The 20,559-nt window shown below is 44.3% G+C and overlaps 1 protein-coding gene across 2 annotated transcripts in view; it reads left to right on the forward strand.

The window, feature by feature from the left end:
- The window catches only part of VCL (vinculin), a 112,015-nt gene extending 92,863 nt beyond the window's left edge, over window positions 1-19,152 (forward strand). Inside the window, exons 14-22 of one of the 2 annotated variants that reach the window (XM_027962288.2) lie at window positions 2,098-2,247; window positions 3,812-3,920; window positions 5,038-5,340; window positions 6,820-6,944; window positions 8,643-8,828; window positions 11,961-12,164; window positions 14,146-14,349; window positions 14,756-14,860; window positions 17,077-19,152. In XM_027962288.2, the coding sequence (XP_027818089.1) occupies window positions 2,098-2,247; window positions 3,812-3,920; window positions 5,038-5,340; window positions 6,820-6,944; window positions 8,643-8,828; window positions 11,961-12,164; window positions 14,146-14,349; window positions 14,756-14,860; window positions 17,077-17,223 (1,533 nt within the window). In that variant the 3' untranslated portion in view covers window positions 17,224-19,152. The remainder of the gene's footprint in view (window positions 1-2,097; window positions 2,248-3,811; window positions 3,921-5,037; window positions 5,341-6,819; window positions 6,945-8,642; window positions 8,829-11,960; window positions 12,165-14,145; window positions 14,350-14,755; window positions 14,861-17,076) is intronic. The other variant, XM_027962290.2, reaches the window with a different exon arrangement.
- The last annotated feature ends 1,407 nt before the right edge of the window (window positions 19,153-20,559 follow it).

The raw sequence follows: 20,559 nt of genomic DNA on the forward strand, positions 1-20,559 counted from the left end.
TTATTTGCTAATGATCCCCATTTTTGTTCTGTGGCCTTGATTCCTAGGCAGTTCAGCTCATGGTCCACTTAGGCTGAGGTAATTTGCTATTTTTTCATTCCAGACATCTCTCGGTTTTGGATGAGTAGGCAAACTCTGTTGGTAATCTCTACCTAGATACTGCTGGGTACCATAGCATGTATTGTCCTGTTTTTTCCTATTGGAAATTTGTGAGTTGCCACTGACTCTTCCCTTCATCAATAAAATAAGACAAGCTAATTTGATCTCACAAATATGTCTTGAGTTCTAATTTCTATTCATGTTGCCATAGCTGTAATTCTGATCCTTGTCCCTTGCGTGTGACTATGCAGCTGTGACTGGTCTTTGAATCGGTCACTAAGGGACACATAAAATAAAATTAAAGGTCTGAGCCTGATATTTTCCTGCTTAAACCTTTCAGTGGTCCTTCCTTTTCGCATAGGAGAAAGCCAGGGCTCTGTGATCCGGCTTCTAATACTCTCCTTACCCCTGTTTCGCACAAAGCCCTGCTTCTCAGTTCATGTCCCTGAAATAAATACCTCTTTGCTTATAGTTTCCTGCCTACTCTGTCCTTTCTTTTCTCCATGTCTTTGTTCTCTCTATCTCTCTACCTAATTATCTTCCCCATCATCTCTTTTGGCTAATTTCTATTTATCCTTTATTCTAGTATCCTTTTCTTCCTGGATAGATGTTATGTGCCTTTTTCCTCCCAAGTATCAATGCTTAAATTTATTATTTCAGATAGCACACAACTATTGTAGGCATCTGTTTGTGGGCCTTTTAGACCCTGCTAGGATGTGAGCTCCTTGAGATGCAGAAATAATGTCTTACTCTTTAGCAGCCTTTCTAGAGCCTGGCACATAGTAAGTGCTCAGTAAATTTTGGTTTCATGACACGAAAAGCAAGCGAAGCAGTAGATTAAGTCAGAGGGAGCAGTGGACGTGGTCTGGGATTGAGATGGTCGACAAAGTCAGCAAAAGCCTTGTGTATTCAGAGTAGGGAGACTAGACAAGGAGAGAAACAAGGATGGAGGCCAGGAGAAGAGGACCAGAACACCAGAAAATTAGGAAGAGATTCTGAGCATTAAATGGCAAGAATCCATTAATGGCTGAATCCAAAGAAGAGACCAGGATGGAGAAGACTTGAGATGGGTAAACACAGAACCCTGGCAATGAGGAGTCTGTTTTTGGGCCAGGAGACCTTTAGAGAGTGTCTGCTAGGAGGCAGAACTTGACTCCAAGTACAGGCACGTAGACCTTCTGGAGGAGGTAAAGAGGAGGGTAGATTCTGCTAGGCAGTCCTGACGTGCTCTGTGTATAAGTGTCACCCAGGACTGCTGCTGAGCGTCAGTCCTCATAATGTTCAGACAGATGACCGAGGAACTTCTGTCCTCTAAGCTCAGTTGTCCCCTTCGAGGTATGCGACTTTGAATAATATCCATGCTGAAGCAGATGTGTGACCTGAATGAACAATTCAGTAGATAGTTTTGCTTTGGGGTGATGGAAATCAGCCGTATCTCCCTTGTGTCAGGCCTGGGTGTGAGCACCAGCTATCGTTTTTCCTATGGAGGTCAGGGGCAGAACTTTTACAACATTAATGGTAATGGGATATGTGAGCTGCCCTGAGGAGGCGGGGGCTCTGGTTAGGACTCCGTGGATAGTCTTGGCCTTTAACGCATTCAGCCACCAACCTGGAGTAGGTTTCTCTGACCTCTTCAAACTGGAGGATAAGCCTTTGGGAAAGGGGAATTAAGTCTTTGGATGCTGTGAACTTCTTGTAGACCACACAGCTCTGTATGTCTCGTTTGCACTTGGTAAGCATTAGTTGAACTGAAATTCAAGGGTGTGTGTGCACTTGTCTGCATACATGTGGTGCTAATGACCAAATTTCTGAGGAGATATGGCAAGGCCAGGACTCAGTGTGTGACTGTTGTCTTATTAGCTGGGGTTTGATGTCATCTCCTGAAGTCTTTGCTCAAGCAGTTGCTGCCTCTACTTATAAAGAGAGACTTTTCCCTTAGGCTGTCTGACCTGTTTTATTGAAATAAAATTACTTAGTATCTTTGTTTTTTTCCTCAAGGTGTTTGATGAGAGGGCAGCTAACTTTGAAAACCATTCAGGAAGGCTTGGGGCCACAGCAGAGAAGGCGGCTGCTGTTGGAACTGCTAATAAATCAACAGTGGAAGGCATTCAGGCCTCAGTGAAGACAGCCCGAGAACTCACGCCCCAGGTGAGTTTCACTCCCTTTTTGTCATGTAAGTTCATACCATAGTGAGTAAAGGAGGTTAACTACAGAACAGTTTCTATAGATTTTTGAACACTTATTATTACGAAATATCATGAAAAAACCCACATTTACCTTTAGTGTCTATAAAATCATTTTTATATTGTTTGAATTTTTTTACAATGATATGATTAGTTTTGAAAGTAGAAGAAACTAGTTAAGTACCCCCCTCCTATGCAGAATTAAAGAAAAATTTGATAGTCTTGAGAGGTTAGTTGGCTTTGATTAATTTAGAGTTTACGCCTTTCTGCACATCTCTTTGATGGCATTTAAACATTTTTAGCTGTGTTTATACTTAGTTTTCTTTTTTCTTTAATTATATAACCAAGATATAGCAGACTGAACAGAATATTGGAAGAGTGGGAACAAAAGAAAACAAATTGGTAGGAATTAAAGTTCTAGTACATGATAGATGTTCTTTAAAAAAAATCAGTTCAATGTCATTTAGTGTGATGTTTGTGCATTTTTTTCTTTCAATCAAATTATAGAAAATTTATTATTTTTTCACTTATTTACTCTGCATATATTTCTTAAATGCCTGTGACATTAGAAACTGTCCTGGCTTTACAGATTTGTGATACTAGATTTAGTAGGAGCATGTAAGCAGAGACAGGGGACATTTAGCATGTCCCTTCATTGTTCAGCTTTTATCCATGTGGCATGTTAACAAGTTAGATTCTCTTGAAAAGTCATGCTTGTCTAGCTTTTTTAAACATGTCTGTAAAACATGAGTGTATCTAACTTTCCTGAAAAAGTTCCATAAAACATGAAGAATAAAAATATAGAATTTCTGTATAAAACTGAGATTCCTAAAAAACAGAAACACAGCAGTAGGCTTAACACACCAACTGTAGAAAGAATCAGGACTCTGGAGACAGATCTGGACTTTAATCCTTTTCTCATATGTAAATGGAGGTAACTCTTTCCTAGTGGATTGCTTTGAAAATTCAGATATTTTTATGTTATACAGCCTATAACTTGTCAAATACTCAGTAAATGTTAGAAATGTTAGTTCTTTCCCCTAGGGCTGTAACTGACTAGCTAAGAGCTCTTGAGCAAGTGACTTCAATTTTCTGTGTCTTGGTTTTTGCAGCTGTGAAGCGGAGAAATTACTATCCTGTCTCTCTCACAGGCTTGTTGTGAGGATTCAGCCTGATAATGGATGTGAAAGTACTTTGTTAACTATAGACAGTTGTTGTTAGTAAATATTCACAAATCTGTTAATCAGTATCTTTTTAAATGGTGCTTTTTAAGATGGAAGGACATGGAGGGCTTAAGTATTTGTCTGTTTTGTGTATGTTTGGAAGTATCAAGGAAACACTCCTTTACTTTGTTACTTTATTAGCTGAGCTGCTTATCAGACCAAAACTAAAGTTTGGCCTTAAAGGAGACTCGCCGACTTTTGGCCTTATAGTGCCACCTGCAGGTGAAGAGGAGGAAGCTTCACTCAAGGCTTATATTTGAGTGGGAAGGTGCTCTTGGTGTTTCAAGGTTGTTTTGTCATTCCCAGGTGGTCTCAGCCGCTCGCATCTTACTTAGGAATCCTGGAAATCAAGCTGCTTATGAACATTTTGAGACCATGAAGAACCAGTGGATCGATAATGTTGAAAAAATGACAGGTAGAGTTGTGTGCAAAAATCTTGCTGTCTAATCCATGAGAAACAAGTTCTGAGAAACTCAAGCAGGACCGGTTATGTTACTAAGCTGTAATTGGATAAAGGGACTGTCATGTGCCTGACAGTGTACTTGGCCCTGATTAAGGCCTCTGAGCAGTGGCAGCTTCTCATTCAAGCCTTGCAACTTTGTCCAAAGAGAGACTCTTTGAGCCCCTTTGATTTTAATGCCGCCCTCCCAGTGTGATGTTTATTGTTACAGCTCCTATCTTCTCTGAATAGTGTCTTTTCTCTGTCTGAGCTGGGGTTTGGTTTCAGAGGCTGAGAGGCAGTGTTTGTGGATACAGTAAGCGTCCCTGTCATTTTCAACGGGTTCACATTTCAAGGAACCACAATAGCTACCATTTAATACAACTTGTCTCAGAATTTCCTCCAACTTATCGACTACGTAGTTTGTTTTTTTTTTAAAAAAGGAGACACCAACAACCAACAGACCTGTGTCTGTGCAGCTGAAGTGGCATCTCTGAATCTTCTTCATTCTCCGTGGAGGGAGGGATGGGAGAGGAAGAGATGAGGGAGGTAGGCGCTTTAGCTTCTCTGCACGACCTGCTGGGGCAGGGGTCCATAGCAGCCAGTGATGAAAGTGGAGCTCCTTGGGCATATGAAGACAGGTAACAGAAACAAGAAACAGGCTGTTAAGGTTACCGGAATCCACCATGTGGCTCATCTTGGGCACTACAAGCTGCCAACAAGCAACAGATGGCTGGGGAGTGAGACGGGAGGAGAAAGCATTCTTAACAGATAATGTGGTGCTGATGCAGCGAAGGTTTCAGACACAATCCTGGTTTCCTCCAGATGTGAAAGCGTTACTGGGTGTCTGTGGTAGATATAAGAAGGCTGGAACCACGGTTGGTAAAAATGCTCTGAATCTGTTTGGCCTCCTGGGCTACATTCTCACTCCCCACCCCCCACCCACCCTCCAGTGCTGCTTTTGATTGTGTAAGAAGGACTTTGAGCTGAAGGGGAGAATTATGAGTGTTGTACTTTCACATGAGTGGGCATCAGGGTTTTGGAGTCTCTATTCTAAAATAGAAACTAAATTCCATTTCTGTTCTCCGGACAGGGCTGGTGGACGAAGCCATTGACACTAAATCTCTGTTGGATGCTTCCGAAGAAGCAATTAAAAAAGACCTGGACAAGTGTAAAGTTGCCATGGCCAACATTCAGCCTCAGATGCTGGTCGCTGGGGCAACCAGCATTGCTCGTCGGGCCAACCGGATCCTGCTGGTGGCTAAGAGGGAGGTGGAGAACTCTGAGGATCCCAAATTCCGTGAGGCCGTGAAAGCTGCCTCTGACGAATTGAGCAAAACCATCTCCCCAATGGTGGTGGATGCAAAGGCCGTAGCAGGAAACATTTCTGACCCTGGTAAGCAATGCATGGTGTGGTTCATCTCACCTGAGAGGTTAATTCAGGCAGCTGACAGGGAGGGAAAAGAAGATGTACCCCAAAACCCCCACATACAAAGTCTTGGAGGAAAAACTACAGCCTGCTAGTTTGAGAATGCTAGATTAATCTTTTTCTGTTCAAAATATGTTGGACAGAATATTTCCTGCAGGGTTGGCAGGGTTATTGTAAATTAGTTTCTCTGGAGCAACTTCTCTGCACTTTCTTCATGTAGTCTGACGAAATAGCTCCTTCTCCTGTTGAATCATTATTTTGAAATTTCTCAAAAGATGCATAATAACCAATTTATCAACCACTTAACTTATGTCACTTGCATAACTTCTGCTTTTCTTAAAATGCTTTTTTTCTAGACATAGACGACATTCTTTATTTCTGTCAAATTGGGAGGACCTGAGTTGACCTGTGGGTCTGCTAGGTGATTATCTTGATCCTACACCAAAGAATCTGGGTTTTCTTTCACCTAATTTTGGTCATGTTTTCATTGCTGCTGAAGATGTTTCACTCCTTTCTGGTAGGAAACATCTGAATTCCTTCCTTCTGTGACCCTCCAGTGATTCTAGCCTCTTCTCTGAGTGGGATCCACTCAGTGTGAGAGAGTGGGAGGAAGGGGCTGTCCTCTTCATCCCTAGCCCAGGCAAAGTCTACCTCGTTTTCTCAACCCACCATCACTAAAGACATGCTCAGGTGCCTAATTGGAGTTTCTAATAGTTCGAGTGGCTTCCCAGGTGACTCAGTGGTAAAGAATCTGCCTGCCAATACAGGAGACATGGGTTCAATCCCTGGGTTGGGAAGGTTCTCTGGAGAAGGGAATGGCAAACCGCCCCAGTATTCTTGCCTGTGAAATCCCATGGACAGAGGAGCCTGGCGCGCTACCGTCCACGGGGTTGCAAAAGAGTTGGACACAGCCTAGTGACTAAACAACAACAATAGTTTGAGTAAATTCGTTAATTCTAGGTGACCACATACAGTAGCAGCAGCTCAGCGTAGGGGTTAATATGCTGAATGCCAAGTGGAGCAAAGGATTAGGTAGGGAGAAAGGTGAGAAGTACTTCAGGGAAAGTCTGCCCCATCTGAAAGTGACATCTCCCCTGTTCTGAGTGGGGCATGCTTATCTCTTGACTGCTTTATCATGAGAGGTGATGAGCACCACCTGATCCCAAAGTGTTCCTGCCCAGGAATGTCCTGAGTGCTTGTCAGCTGTCCAGGCAAGAAGGTCCCCTGAGCACTACAGGGAACGGCTGGTTTGTGCTGCTTCTGACTCTTTGCAGGACTCAGGGCATCTGCCTCGCTCTTACCTCCCTTCCCTTTCAGTCGCTGCCTGTGCCACTTACTGGCAGCTTCACACTCAGCTTTTGTTACTGGAAACCAGTTCTTCTGCTGGACAGAGAGTGCTCCAGGGTACTGACCTACCCAACTGAAAGTGAGGGTGTCTGTGTTTAGGACTGCAAAAGAGCTTCCTGGACTCAGGATACCGGATCCTAGGAGCTGTGGCCAAGGTCAGAGAAGCCTTCCAGCCACAGGAGCCTGACTTCCCACCTCCTCCACCAGACCTTGAACAGCTCCGAGTAAGTAGATCCAGATACATGGGGAGAACTGAGCAGCAGGGTGTTGGGACTGTAGTGGCAGAGAGGTAGTCTGCTCTGGAGCCTCTGTCACTAGGTAGCTTTGTTTTATTTTACTTGAATCTCAAAGGCACAACTCAGCTTTCATTCTTGAATCTAGGGGAGTCCTAACCCAGTGCTTATGCATTGGGTGTGCTGGGTAAGTAGAGAGTCTGCGGTGTTGGTCTGCTTTGATGGGGAGTGACTGGAGCAGAGGAGCTGGCTATGGTCAGTGTAAATGTGATGAGTGATGAGTTAGTGGGGTAGGCTGGTGAAGAGTGGGAAAATAGCCGTATTGGAAATAGCTGTCCTTAGGAATAGCTTATCAAGGCAATAATTTGATTTAATGTCCTGATTTACTTTACCATATTTAATGTCCCAAGTTTGCTTTCCCATATTTAAGTTTCTAAATTTGTTGAGGAACAAATTTGGGTGATTGTGCCCATAGCTAATGACCAGTGCTTCCCCATCAACACTTCTTTTTTGATATGATTTGATTCTTTCCATCTGATGGACTGTGGGTGGGTGGTTAGAGTCAGGAGATGGCTGTTCTGGGGAATGGATTCTTATGGGATCAACAGAGTCCTGAGATTTGGAATCAAGAACTTAGAAGTCATTTGGTCTAGACACCCCTCATTGGTAAATGAGGAACCCAAGGCCCTGGGGAGAAGTTCCATGCTTATGCAGCTGCCCCTCAACTCTGGTCTGAAGTTAAGACCAGAACTTATATCTTCTTTGAGGATCTTTGGCTTGGTATTGCCATGCAGGCCTCCCTGGGATATGTCCAAAACAGTAGCTGCTAGTTTTTTGTGAAGAAAAAAGGAAGAAAATATGCTTCTGTTGAGATTGAAGCAGGTGGTCCTCATGCTCAGTGTGGATGATTGTGAATGTGGGTGACTTTTCTGGGGATGCTTTTTATTTAAAAAAAAAAAAACAAACTTGTTTATTTTAAATTGAAGAATAATTGCTCTACAATGTTGTTTTGGTTTCTGTCATACATCATCATGAATAAGCCATAGGTATATATATATCCCCTCCGTCTTGAACTTCCTTCCTACCTCCCACCCCATCCCACCCATCTAGGTTGTCACAGAGCCCTAGTTTCAGTTCTCTGAGTCATACAGCAAATTTCCATGGCTATCTACTTTACATATGGTAGTATATATTTCCACGCAACTCTCTCCATTCATCCCATGTCCACCCATCCCGACCTCCCCGTGTCCACAGTCTGTTTTCTGTGTCTGCATCTCCACTGCTGCCTTGCAAAGAGATTCATCAGTACCAACTTCCTAGATTCCATATATATGTTTTAATATATGATATTTGTTTTTCTCTTTCTGATTTACTTCACTCTGTGTGATAATGCTCTAGGTTCATCCACCTCATTAGAACTGACTCAAAAGTGTTCCTTTTTATGGCTGAGTAATATGCCATTGTATATGTACCACAGCTTCTTTATCCATTCATCTGTTGATGGACACCTAAGTTGCTTCTATATCCCAGCTATTGTAAATAGTGCTGTAGTGAACATTTGGGAACATGTGTCTTTTTCAGTTATGGTTTTCTCAGGGTATTTGCTGGGGATGCTTTTTCGAGGAAAGGAAAGAATTCTAGTAGGGTAGTTCCTAGGGCTTTGCTTATAACCTAGCAATTGTTTCTTAGCTGACAGATGAGCTTGCTCCTCCCAAACCACCTCTGCCTGAGGGTGAGGTCCCTCCACCCAGGCCCCCACCACCAGAGGAGAAGGATGAAGAATTCCCTGAGCAGAAAGCCGGGGAGGTGATTAACCAGCCAATGATGATGGCTGCCAGGCAGCTCCATGATGAAGCTCGCAAGTGGTCCAGCAAGGTAAGTAGTGAAGCTCTTCTTGTTGAGAAAGGATGAAAAGCCAGACACACAGCCTAGGAAGAGTCTTTGGAAAATCACCCTCTCTCTGCTTTGGTTTGTGTTGTTGCCAGTAGCAGGATCATCTTCTTTCTTGTGACTTAGTGAGATGTTTCTGGTACTTGATGGTTTCTCCTTCTAGCAGCTCAAGTGAGAGCTAGGACACCTGTGTTTGAGACGAAGGTTCCTTTCCTCTTTCCTCTGGAGTATCAGCTCCCCTGACGGTGGACATTTAGTCTCTAAGAAATTTCTCTTCTTTCTTGGGGTCACTGAGTGTTTTTAGAGGCTCCCTTGGTAATTCTCCACACTCCAAAGATGGCACAGTCTTCTGTGGGCTCTGCTAGAGCTATATGAAATAGTTTCATTTTCCTTCTCTTTTCTCATAGAAGCAGATATTTGGTATCTTAAAAGCTTTGTCCTTTGTCCTGTTATCAGAATCATCTTACCCTTCAATTCAAGACAGCTTCAGGGTAACTCCAGCAGATCTGGAAGTGTAATGTTAACGTGGTTGGTGAAAATGTGGATGCTATAGCAGTCGTGCCCCATGAATAACTTTTGCCTGCGTGTGTGTGGGTGCGTGCTCGGTTGTGTCTGACTCTTTGCAGTCCCATGGACTGTAGCTTGCCAGGCTCCTCTGCCCTTCCAGTTTTCCAGGCGAGAATACGGTAGTGGGCTGCTATTTTCTCTTCCAGAGGATCTTCTCCACCCAGGGATCAAGCCTGTGTCTCTTGTGTCTCCTGCATTAGCAGATGGATTCTTTACCACTGAGTCACTTGGGAAGCCCCTGTTTGGCTCTAAATGATGAAAAGTGAGTGGTAGCCTTTCTAGATAAGAGTTAAATTTATTTGTTAGTTTTAAGTCAGTTGTGTTTCTACTATGACCCTACATCTTTATTCCCAACATCTATTTTCCTTTTTTCTTTTTACACTCTCTGTCATCTCAAGCTCTTGTATTGAATGTTGTTCCCAAGGGACCTCCCGCACATGCAGCTGATCTTGGGTTTTTTTCAGGCTGGGAATTTGACCTTAGTTTTTTTAACTCTGTATTTTTCTGAACTGTTAGCTGTGAGTCCAGCTTCACAGAAGGAATGGTGACCTGGCTGGTGTTGGACCTGACCTGTGGACTTACTTACAATCATGTCTCTCCAACTGGGGCATACATACCCCTGGGACCGTTAGCAGAGTCCCAGTGCATGTGGGGAGTTGAGTGGGGGTGACAGTGAAGGTTGGTTTTACTTAGAGATTTTAAAGAAAATTTATTTATTTATTTGGCCATACCTCACAGCCTGTGAGCTCTTAGTTCCCTGACCAGGGATCAAACCCAGTCCCCAACAGTGAAAGCGCTGGGTCCTAACCACTGGACCACCAGGGAATTTGCTAAAGAAAATATAAATTTCATTACAATAAACCCAAATACATTGTTCAGAGGAACACAAAATATACATGAATTGTAAAGATAAACATAAAACTTGAGGGGTGGACAGCATTGGCCTAGATGTTTTATCCTACTCTGCTATTTGTCACCAGAAATCCTTAAATCTGACTGTGCCTGGTCGTTGGCCTCTGGGGGTTGCTGACTTCAAGCTGTGTGAAGTCAGTAGTTACTTGAACCATGTGTGTTTAGGGAGGTGGGGAGTGGGCTGTGTTTGTGTTTCTATCAGTCTGTCTTTGTACACTTTGGGACTCTGAACCCCATCCAGAAGGAGTAGGCTGGCCTTACCTCTAAGGAACGGGGATGAGTCCTGGTTGAGACAGTTTAGGTGAAAGGATTTAGAAGGTACCTACACCACTTGCTGGTGATGAGTCCTCCAAGTTAATAGTCATTTTTTGGAGGCAGTCTTTCTGTGCAGATAAAGATTTTTAGGAGTTGTAGCAACCTCAAATAAAATATGACACAAACTCTTACTTTCTTTTGGTTAGAGATGTTTGTAGTCTGAGATTACATACCCTGAGATGTTTGATATAAAGAACCCATGTTTGCCATTCTTTATTTTTTATTTTTTTTGCCATGCTTTATATCAGTGGTTTGGCTTCACTGGGGGAAGTTCCTTCCATTTTCTTTCTCCCTCAACCTATTTTTAGCATCTGATCTCCCTGCTTCCTCCCTGGGCTTTCAGAATCCCATCCCTGGTATTAAATTAATTGTCTCCCCCAACACACACAGGTCCCATTGTCTCATGGGCATCAACTTAGAGCTCCTCTGAACTCAGCCTTGGTCAGTTGACAAGTCCATGCGTTAATTATCTGTGAACTGTGTAAACTGAGTTTGGGCTGAGAGCAATTGGAGAGATTTAGGTTGTACCCAAAGAATAGCTTGCTGGGGCAGCATTAGTGATAGATGCAAAGTGAGGTTGTAAAGCGCTGTCTCTGAGGACCTCAGACAGGGATGAGTGCTCTGAAGTATGTTTCCCCTAAGGATGTTGGGTGAGGTGTCTTCCCGAGGCTCCCTCTAGCTGAGTGACTGGTGGGTATTTGATAAGCCCTCTTCACTCAGAGTTGTGTTTTCCTTTCTTCTTTCCTGAGTTGATATCTGTTGCTTCCAGTTTATCATTTTAGATTCTAGGACTCTTAACCTCAGCAAGAAAAAAAAAATTTGTTCTGGCAGAGCTGACCCAAGATACCTCCTGTGTCCAGGAAACTGCAGGACAGTGTCCATATGAGCCAGCAGGGTTTTCACTTTGTTCTCTTCAAAGCAGCTTGTGTGGCCGCATTTACTTTTCCCCTCTGAATTCCTTTTAAAGTTAATAGGCTACTGTTGATTGTTTGGCTTCTAAAAAATGTTCTGACCCGAGAATTACTCTTTGGTAGTAAGTGTATTAAAAAGGAACGCCACTTTCTTTCTTTGTATAAATATGTCTCTGGAAACCTTTGCTACTGGAGTAAGCAAGCCTCTTTCCCTTGCTATGAGCAGATTGGTGCTGGAGGCTGAGAATTCCCTTTCTGCGGAGCTTGGCTCATCTGACTCCTGGAGGGAATCCGTTTTCTTTCCCATCCTAGGCCAGCTTGGGTTACTAAACCAGCTGAAGCTCAGTTTCCCAAGCCCTACTGCTCTTACTAACACTGTCCCTGTTTCTCATCCTTCCTGCCATCGACCAAGCCGGGTAACCCAGCCGCTAAGGTGGGTATAAGTGTTGTAGCTGAGGCAGAGGCGGCTGATGCTGTTGGGTTCCCTGTCCCCCCTGACATGGAAGACGATTACGAACCTGAGCTGCTGTTAATGCCATCCAATCAGCCGGTCAACCAGCCCATTCTGGCCGCGGCTCAGTCATTGCATCGGGAAGCTACCAAGTGGTCTAGTAAGGTACTGATGAGCGCCCCCCAGTGGGGCTGCTCCCTATGCATCCGGCCATGTGCAGCCTTGACACACTGCATCACTCATGATCTGTGCGGGTCCTGTGAGTCTGGGCCGGGCGGGCATCTGTCTGTTTGCACCTTGTTGTTAGGACTGGCTTCACAAGTTTCATAGGTCTGCTCATGCCAGATTAATTGGATTGCATTCATGTTTGGGGGTTAGAGAAAGATGGGGTCACTGTTTGAAAGGATTCCTTTTCTTACTGACCTTGTGGCCGACATTGGAACCTTAAACCCATTGGGAAGCTGTGGATGCGTCTCTCAATGACTTTCAGGTCAGGAACCACTGTAGACCATTAAGAGGTCATCTGGCCTGATCATTGGGCTTTGCCTGCCCCCCACCCCCAGCTCCTCTCCGCTGACCTCTCACTGATGGCTCTGGCAGAGTTGATCAGGGGGAGAAGCAGCTTTACATGGCAGGGTTTCTGGGGAGGACTGCTTGCTGTCCTGCACTTGGCTGTGTGGCAGATGCTGGCCTTATTGGGTACCCACAGGGAAGGGAGCTTCACTGACTGCTTGATCAGGGGTTTCAGTGGGCCAGGGTGTGGGAGTGGGGAAGAGAGAGGGCTCAAGGCAGGACAGGAACCAACAGAGCTCTGGCCTTAGGGAGTAGAGGATGGGATCATTACATTTTCCCCCTTTGAAGGTGGCATGTTGCAAGAAGAAAGGTTTTGAGGAGTGATGCGTGATAAATAACTAACCCTGGCACAACACTATCCTCTAACCAAGGTCATGAAATCCTGGAATGATCCCAGGTCTGCAGTGGAAGAGGTGGGCCTAGCCAACCTTGTCTAACGTCCTCCTGTTCTCATGAGTTCTTCCCGTAACTGTGTTCTCTCTGGCCTCGATGACTACCTGGGAGGTTACACACCCTCCTGTGTAAATGAGCAGCCACTTCATGGTGCCTGTGGATGCCTCTCACAGAGCACCCTGCTGTGGCATGGTTTGCGTATGCCTCACTGCATTGTCTAGAAATTGGAAAGCATGAGGGGAAAAATGCATAGGGCCTGGCCTTTTAGGTAGTTTTGAACACTGCATTTATTATTTTTGCTTGCTATCAGCCAAAAGATGAGCCTTTTGAAGGCATAAAGTAAATTACTTGTACATTATGACCCATGAAGGTTATAATGAACCAAAATGCCAAATCTAAGATAAGCTGTGATTAGTTGCAGGGGTTCCAGTTACAGCTTGACACATGATTTTTATTTTCCCAAAGCCTCCCCTAGCATCCTCTTAGCTGAAAGTTTCTTTAATTGAAGCCACTTAGCTGAGGGGACCGAAGAATTGATTTTGGGTCTTTTTAAACGTGAAGAATGAAAATAACATGTTCCTTTAGGCTGACAGTACAAACAAGAGGCAGTAGAGAGAGGGAAGGAGCTGTCTCAGTAAGAAAAAAATTTTTTTCACCAAGGCTAATAATAGTTACTTGGTTTAAATTCTAGTTCAGCAGCGGCAATCCTTGGCTGCTATCTGTAACAAGGGTAAGGATGAAGAGGATGATTTCAGCATCTGGAAAGGCTCATCTGTATTTTTCCCTTCAGGCCAACTTTACTGCTTTCCCCCCACAGAAAGGAAAATGCCTGTTTAACCAATTCCTTGGGCCCACTCCCATTTTATTGACATGATTAACCTGGAGATGCTGAAGTGTTTGTTTAGTGCTATGCCTGGGGCTCACATGTTGCCCTTTCAGATTAATATCCAAGTCCTCCTTTTTTCGGTTCAGTGATCTCTCTCTCTCTCTCTCCTCTCACTGAATGCTAGGGTGAGTGCCCTGGCTCACTCCTCTCTTCTCTGCTGTCCATGTATTCTCTTCTCACCTCCCAGAGGGCTGCTAGAGCAGCAGGCTCCCTCCTCTCTTCTCTCTGCTTCTACTTCGCTCCCTAACTTGGCCAGAGTATGGGCTGAGCTCACTCTGTCTTGCTTCTCTCCAGGGCAATGACATCATTGCAGCAGCCAAGCGCATGGCTCTCTTGATGGCTGAGATGTCTCGACTGGTCAGAGGGGGCAGCGGCACCAAGCGGGCACTGATTCAGTGTGCCAAGGACATTGCCAAGGCCTCAGATGAGGTGACTCGGTTGGCCAAGGAGGTTGCCAAGCAGTGCACAGATAAGCGGATTAGAACCAACCTTTTACAGGTACTCAGGAAAAGTGTGTGTATGTGTGTGTGTGTGGTGAGGGGGGAAGAGGGGGAGTGGCAGGGCTGGGGAGAAAAGCAGGAGAGAGAAATCCAGGTGAGTAAGGAGGAGGAGGCACCTCAGAATGGGAAGAAATAGCAGAAAGGGGAAATATGCATGTGAGTTTGGGAAAGACAGAGTTGGAAAAGTTTATTTCTGAATCAAATGAAAGAATTTTAATGCTTCCATTTCTGGACAGAGAGACTAGACTGATTCTAGGGGGAAAACAAATGGAATTCTGCTGCTGATATATTGAATGCCTTCCGCATGCCAGCCACTGAGAATAAGAGGTGGATAAGTCTTGCCCTCAAGGAGCTTGCAGGCAAGAAAAACATAGAAACATACTCAATTAAGTTTTCTTTCTAAGGTTTGTGAGCGAATCCCAACCATAAGCACCCAGCTCAAAATCCTGTCCACGGTGAAGGCCACCATGCTGGGCCGGACCAACATAAGCGACGAGGAGTCTGAGCAGGTATGTACCTGCTGCTTCTGATTTCTCACCAGCAGCTTCTGTGCCTCTTTATGGTGATTTAATTCAGCCTTGAGGAATGAGTATTCAGGACATGGGACGGAGTCTTCAATTCTCTCAAAAGGGCATCTATGTTGGAGAGATGCATCAGAAATTTGGAAAGGGAAGTGAAAAGCTCTTGTGCAACTTTTGTCATTTTGCAAATGAGAAATGAGGGTTAGGGAAGTTGAGTGAATCAGCAGCAGTTAAGACTCCACTCAGTTCTTTTTCTACCTGGAATAGGCTTGGCTCTTTAGAGGCCTCTAGTGTGTGTTCAGTCCTGCCCACTGGACCTTTTCGGCTGGAGAATTTCTGCTTCCTTGCCCTTTGGATGATAAGTACCTCAGGGAGGATGCACAGTGCTATCTTTTCAGGGGCATGAGGTGGTTAGGCCTGTGGTGAGGCAGAAATGACATCTCAAAGGAGGTGCTTCTCTTTTGGTTTTTTGACAGATACTGAAATAAAGATGGTGGGAATGTTTGCTTAAAGTGTTTCTTGTATGTATTTTGGCAATCACAGTTTGTTCTCTTCCCTGCCTCCTGGAAATGTGGCTCAGGTCTTTCAGAAAGCCATCATTTGGACACCTCTTCCTCTCCTAAACTCCCTCCAGTAGGTGTGCTGTGAGCCGGCCTTCCAGTTTCTTCTTATGGAAGACAGCACATCTTTTATTGAACTGCCCAGACAAGGCTTATCATACATTGGAATATGTATGTGGCACTGTATAATGTGCTATGTAGAGGAGTTAACAAAAGACACAGTCCCTCTCCTTGGAGAAGTCTGGGCCAGGAAACAGAGGGTAGGAGCACTTGAGAGGAGGCAAGGAGGCTACTTCTCTTAGGGCCAATAGTGCTGCCTTAACTACCATGTTTTAATTCACTAGCTCTCACCTTAACCCTCTCGTCCCCTAAACCATGCAAACTGGATCTTCACCTGTAACTTCCGTGTATTCTAGGCAGGGTTTGGGCAGTTGGCTATTTCCTGTCAGGTGATCTCTTCTGCCCCAGGGAAAGGAAATAGAAAAGACAAGGAAGGAAGGGTAAGACTCAAGAGTTTCCGACCTTATCATGTAATCAGTTAACCAGCAAAAATGTATCTTGGGAGTGTCTACTATGTTCCATTAAATATTCTAGTAGAAAAAGAAGAAACTGACAGTGTGGTAGAATGGAAGAGACACAGGACTGCAAGTTAGAAATTTGAGGCCTTATCCTGACTGTTGTGTGAGTTTGGCTGGCAACTCTCTGAATCTTTTTGGGCCTCAGCCTCTTTGTTGACCAAGTGAAAAGATTAACTGATCGGGACTTCTAGTCCATAGTTATGCCTCTCAGAGCCCATAAACCCTCTGATATCACATTCACAAATTTTGTGAGCTTCTTTTTCTGGGGAGAATCCACAGCCTTCATTAATCTCTCAAAGGATCTGTAGCTCAAAAATATATAAGAATTTAAAAAACTACTGGGTTAATAGATTGATGTTACTAATGTGATCTCAGTCCTGTATTTTTTATGTTTAGAAGACTTACTTAGATTTTCATGGATTTATAAGGTGGTTGGTTTATGTGATTACTTTTTCATCCATTAATTAAATATTTATGAAATGCCTCATGACAGGCACTGACATAACACTAAAATACAATAGAGAACAAAACTGACAAAAATTGCTGCCCTCATGTTACTTAAATTTTAGATAAAATTAGATAAAACATCAGATGAACAACCTAGATAAAACATAGTATATCAGCTAGTGATGATGAGTTCTATAGAGAAAAATGAAGACAGAACTGGAGGATGAGGCACACTGGGAGTTGGGAAGGTGCTTTGTGACTTAAAATACGGTGAGCAGGAAAAGCCTCAGCAAGGTGATAACTGGGCAGAGAGATCTGAAGGAGGTGAGAGGTGAGCCATTGGGATACCTGAGGGAAGAGCATTCTAGGCAGAGGGGGAGCCCAAGGCAGGGGCTTTTTCAGACATCGGCAAAGGAGTATACACTAGATGCCATCTGAGAGTACAGTCCACAATCAGCGATGGTCCAGTTTGGGGTTCTTTTTGGTGATCCAGCTATAAACCACCAGTGACGCCAGGTGCAGATGGGGTAGACTGCATTCCATTCCTGGCTTAAGCCTGTTTCAGAGGCAGGGCTCCATCAGGGACTCTGAGTAATGGAGAGCTCCTCTTTCCTTGCAGGCCACAGAGATGCTGGTTCACAATGCCCAGAACCTCATGCAGTCTGTGAAGGAGACTGTTCGAGAAGCAGAAGCAGCTTCAATCAAAATTCGAACAGATGCTGGGTTTACTCTGCGCTGGGTTAGAAAGACTCCCTGGTACCAGTAGACACCTGGTTGAACCTGGCTAGCACAGAAGCAAGCCCCTGCTGCACAGAGCGAAAATGATCTGGTCCCAGGAGCCACCCAAGATTGCTGGGGGGTTGAAAGCCACCATCCTGGCTTGACATACAAATTAGAAAACATTTACACTCTTGTTATGGACACTGAAACGTGTCTCCGTTATAAGGCCTGTATTCTCAAACACGGCTTTACTTATGCACACTCTTTCCCAATAGGCAGACTGGGTTTCTAGCCCATGGACTTCACATAAGCTCAAAATCCAAGAGTGAACACTAGCCTGACACCCTGCTCTGCCCTTGTTCCCTAGAGGACAGCTCCCTTTCCGCCTCTACCCTCTCATTCTTTCCACTAGGCTTCCAAGACCCAGGGCCAGGCAAGTCAGTTAAGGAAATCACTGTGCCTCCAACATTTGTTTTGGGCTTTCCATGTTGCTGCTGACCCTGCCTGCCTCTCCTGGCTGTGCTTCCTGGGTCTTTTTCAGATGTGAGCTTCACTGTGGCAGGGGAAGGTGGCCTCTGGGGAGCCCCAGCTCGTGGGGCCTGAACTCACTCGCTTCCTTTCCCTAATTCAATCCTTCTAGTTTCCCACAGAACACAGCCAAATTTCACTTTGTCAGGAGGAAATCACTGTATCATGTGGTTCTGTCTTTACCTCACCCCAGAGCAGTGTCTGTGCTAGGAAACCTTTCCGTCCCATCCCCTGCCTTGACCCCCCAAGGCAGCCATCCCAAGAACACACTGTGTGTCCTGGTGCTCTCTGCCACTGGAGAGGCAGAGTAGCCGGGGCGTGGCTCTGCCCACCCTCCTGGCAGGGCCACTCCACGCTTTGTCACTGCCTGCAGAGGTCTATGCTGAGGCCTTATTCATTCATTCTTAGCTCTTACTGTTCTTTCTGAGCTGAAATGCTGCATTTTATTTTTAACCGAATCATGTTTCCTGTCCTGGCTTTTGTATTCTTCCCTCAGACCCTTCCTAGACAAGATTATAAAGATAAATGTTTGTTTTGTAATTTTGGAAGATCCTTTTTATCCTTTTGAAATTCAGTCCTGAGAATTGGTGCTTGCCCCCAGGAGTGTTTAATGGAAAGGCAATCCTGTCTGAAGGACGCTTCCTAAGGGAGGTGGTACTTGCAGACTGGAATTCTGGCACTCTGGGGGATGAGTCAATGGGAAATAGTCCTCAGAAATTCCTACCTCCCTTGGCCAACAACAACTAAGTCCCTCGCAACCTCCTCTCCCTCCAAGTACAGCTGTTCAAGGGAGTAATGGGTATAATATTTATCACCATAAGTTTCCTATTAGCAAAGTGAGAGAAGGGAGCTTTTCCTTTCCTGTACTTTTCACTGCTGTCTAAGCATTCCCCAGCACATGAAACTATTTCTTCCCAAAGCCAGAACTGGATGAGTAAAGGAGTAAGACCCTTGCCTGAATGTCCTCCCCACCTCAAATGTGTGTTAGATCCTAACATCGAATGTGTAAAACTTGTCTTAAGTTGGTACTGTACACTCAGGCTTCCTCTATTACCTTTTAACTGATAATGATTTTCAAGGCCCTCGGCATCTTTGTATAGTTGCTTAACTGATATAAATGCAATATTAATGCCTTTAAAGTATGAATCTATGCCAAAGATCACCTTTTGTTTTACTAAGACTACTTAGAGGAAGTAAGAAAAATCATGTTTGCTCTCCAAGTTCTTCCAGTGTTTTGAGACACTGGTTTACACTTTACGCCAATGTGCTTTTCTCTAATATCAGTGCTCAAGACACAGTGAAACAAATTAAAAAAAAAAAAAAAATCCCTGAATGCTGATTAGAGATATCACCAAGAAAAACTACATTTATAAGCCAGAATTTGTTATATGCAAATATTTTCTGCCTCTTCTGTTTAAAATAAAGTACATTTGTATAAAGCTTTAAATGATGGGTATGTTATTTCAGCAAGAACTTAAAAAAAATCCATGTATTTATCTCTTGGTTGTGCTGGGTCTTCGTTGCTGCATGGGGGTTTTCTCTGGTTGCGCTGAGCAGGCCACTGCGGTCCTTCTCTTGCTGTGGAGCACAGGCTCTGGAGCGCGCAGGCTTCAGCGGCTGTGGCTAGTGGACTCTAGGGCATGGGCTCTCCTCGTTGTGGTACATAGGCTTAATTTCAGCAAGAACTTTTAGATCAGGCTTCAATTTTGCTCTGGAGAACAGCAAGTGAAGCTAATCCTCAAAAATGAAGAAACGAAAGATTTTTATTTAACCCAGTATTGTACTGGAAGAAGTAGAAACCAGTGGTCATACATTTACTTCACAAGTTCTGTGTAATAAAGGACAACTCGGGGAATTATACACTAGAAGGAGCAGATATGACAAGGCTAACAGGAGGAGGAAAGCAGGCAGACAGTACAGACCATCCCCTGGTTGAAGGAGTCTGTCTTAGAAGAGTCCAGCTGTATGTGGAGGCCATCACTATCCTCTAAGAAGCTAAAGCTGTTACATGGGCAGGAATATTGCGAGTCTACATGTCAGAGTCTGAAGTCTAGGGATCCAAACAGGGCTGTGAGGCAGAGCTAGCTTCTGGGGACATATTCCTCTTCTTGCTTGAGGAAGCTCAAAGAGTAGGAACAGGTTCTTAAAGTGGAGCTGGGACATCAGTATTTTTGATTGATTTTCTAGATCCAAATATCACTAAAGAGGGAGAGGACTGCTGACTACATTTATCACTGCTTTAACTTAGAAAAGCTGCTGACTAGGGAGGCAGATTCTGGGTGTTCAACTTACAGGGCAATGTCCAAGGCTACTGAATTAGCTCAGCAATATCTGGAAACAGTAGTCATGGCCTCATTTTTGCTCCTCACCATATGTTCACTGGTACGGCCTTCCTCCTGCATTCTCATTCTTCTCAAATCAGATGACTCAAAGGACTACAGGATCACTATCTTCCACGGATTCTTCTACAGTGGCACTTAAAGAGAACCCATCACATGAACTCCCTTTGAATAAAATGATGGTGACTCCTTTATGCAGAAAATAAGCTTTTGGGTTATACTCCCTTAAGAATTAGAACAAGAAGCTATTCTTGAACTATCTGGAATTCTGTACTTGAAAAATACTTCATTATGATTAAGTACTCATGGATCTTAGTTGTCAGCAGGTGGTGGTAGGGAGAGGAGCTCCGATCACTTCTTCAGTCTGGGCTGGAAGGGTGAATCTTAGATACGGGCTATTAACATAGTCAGGAGAGGAGCATTTGGAAGTGCTTTGCTGCAGCCTTCACACCTCGTGTGATGATGCTGGGTAAAACGGGATCACGGCTCAGCTGCTAAAGAATCCACCTGCCATG

Source organism: Ovis aries, chromosome 25 (genome assembly GCF_016772045.2).
Source record: "Ovis aries strain OAR_USU_Benz2616 breed Rambouillet chromosome 25, ARS-UI_Ramb_v3.0, whole genome shotgun sequence".
NCBI lineage: Eukaryota > Metazoa > Chordata > Mammalia > Artiodactyla > Bovidae > Ovis > Ovis aries.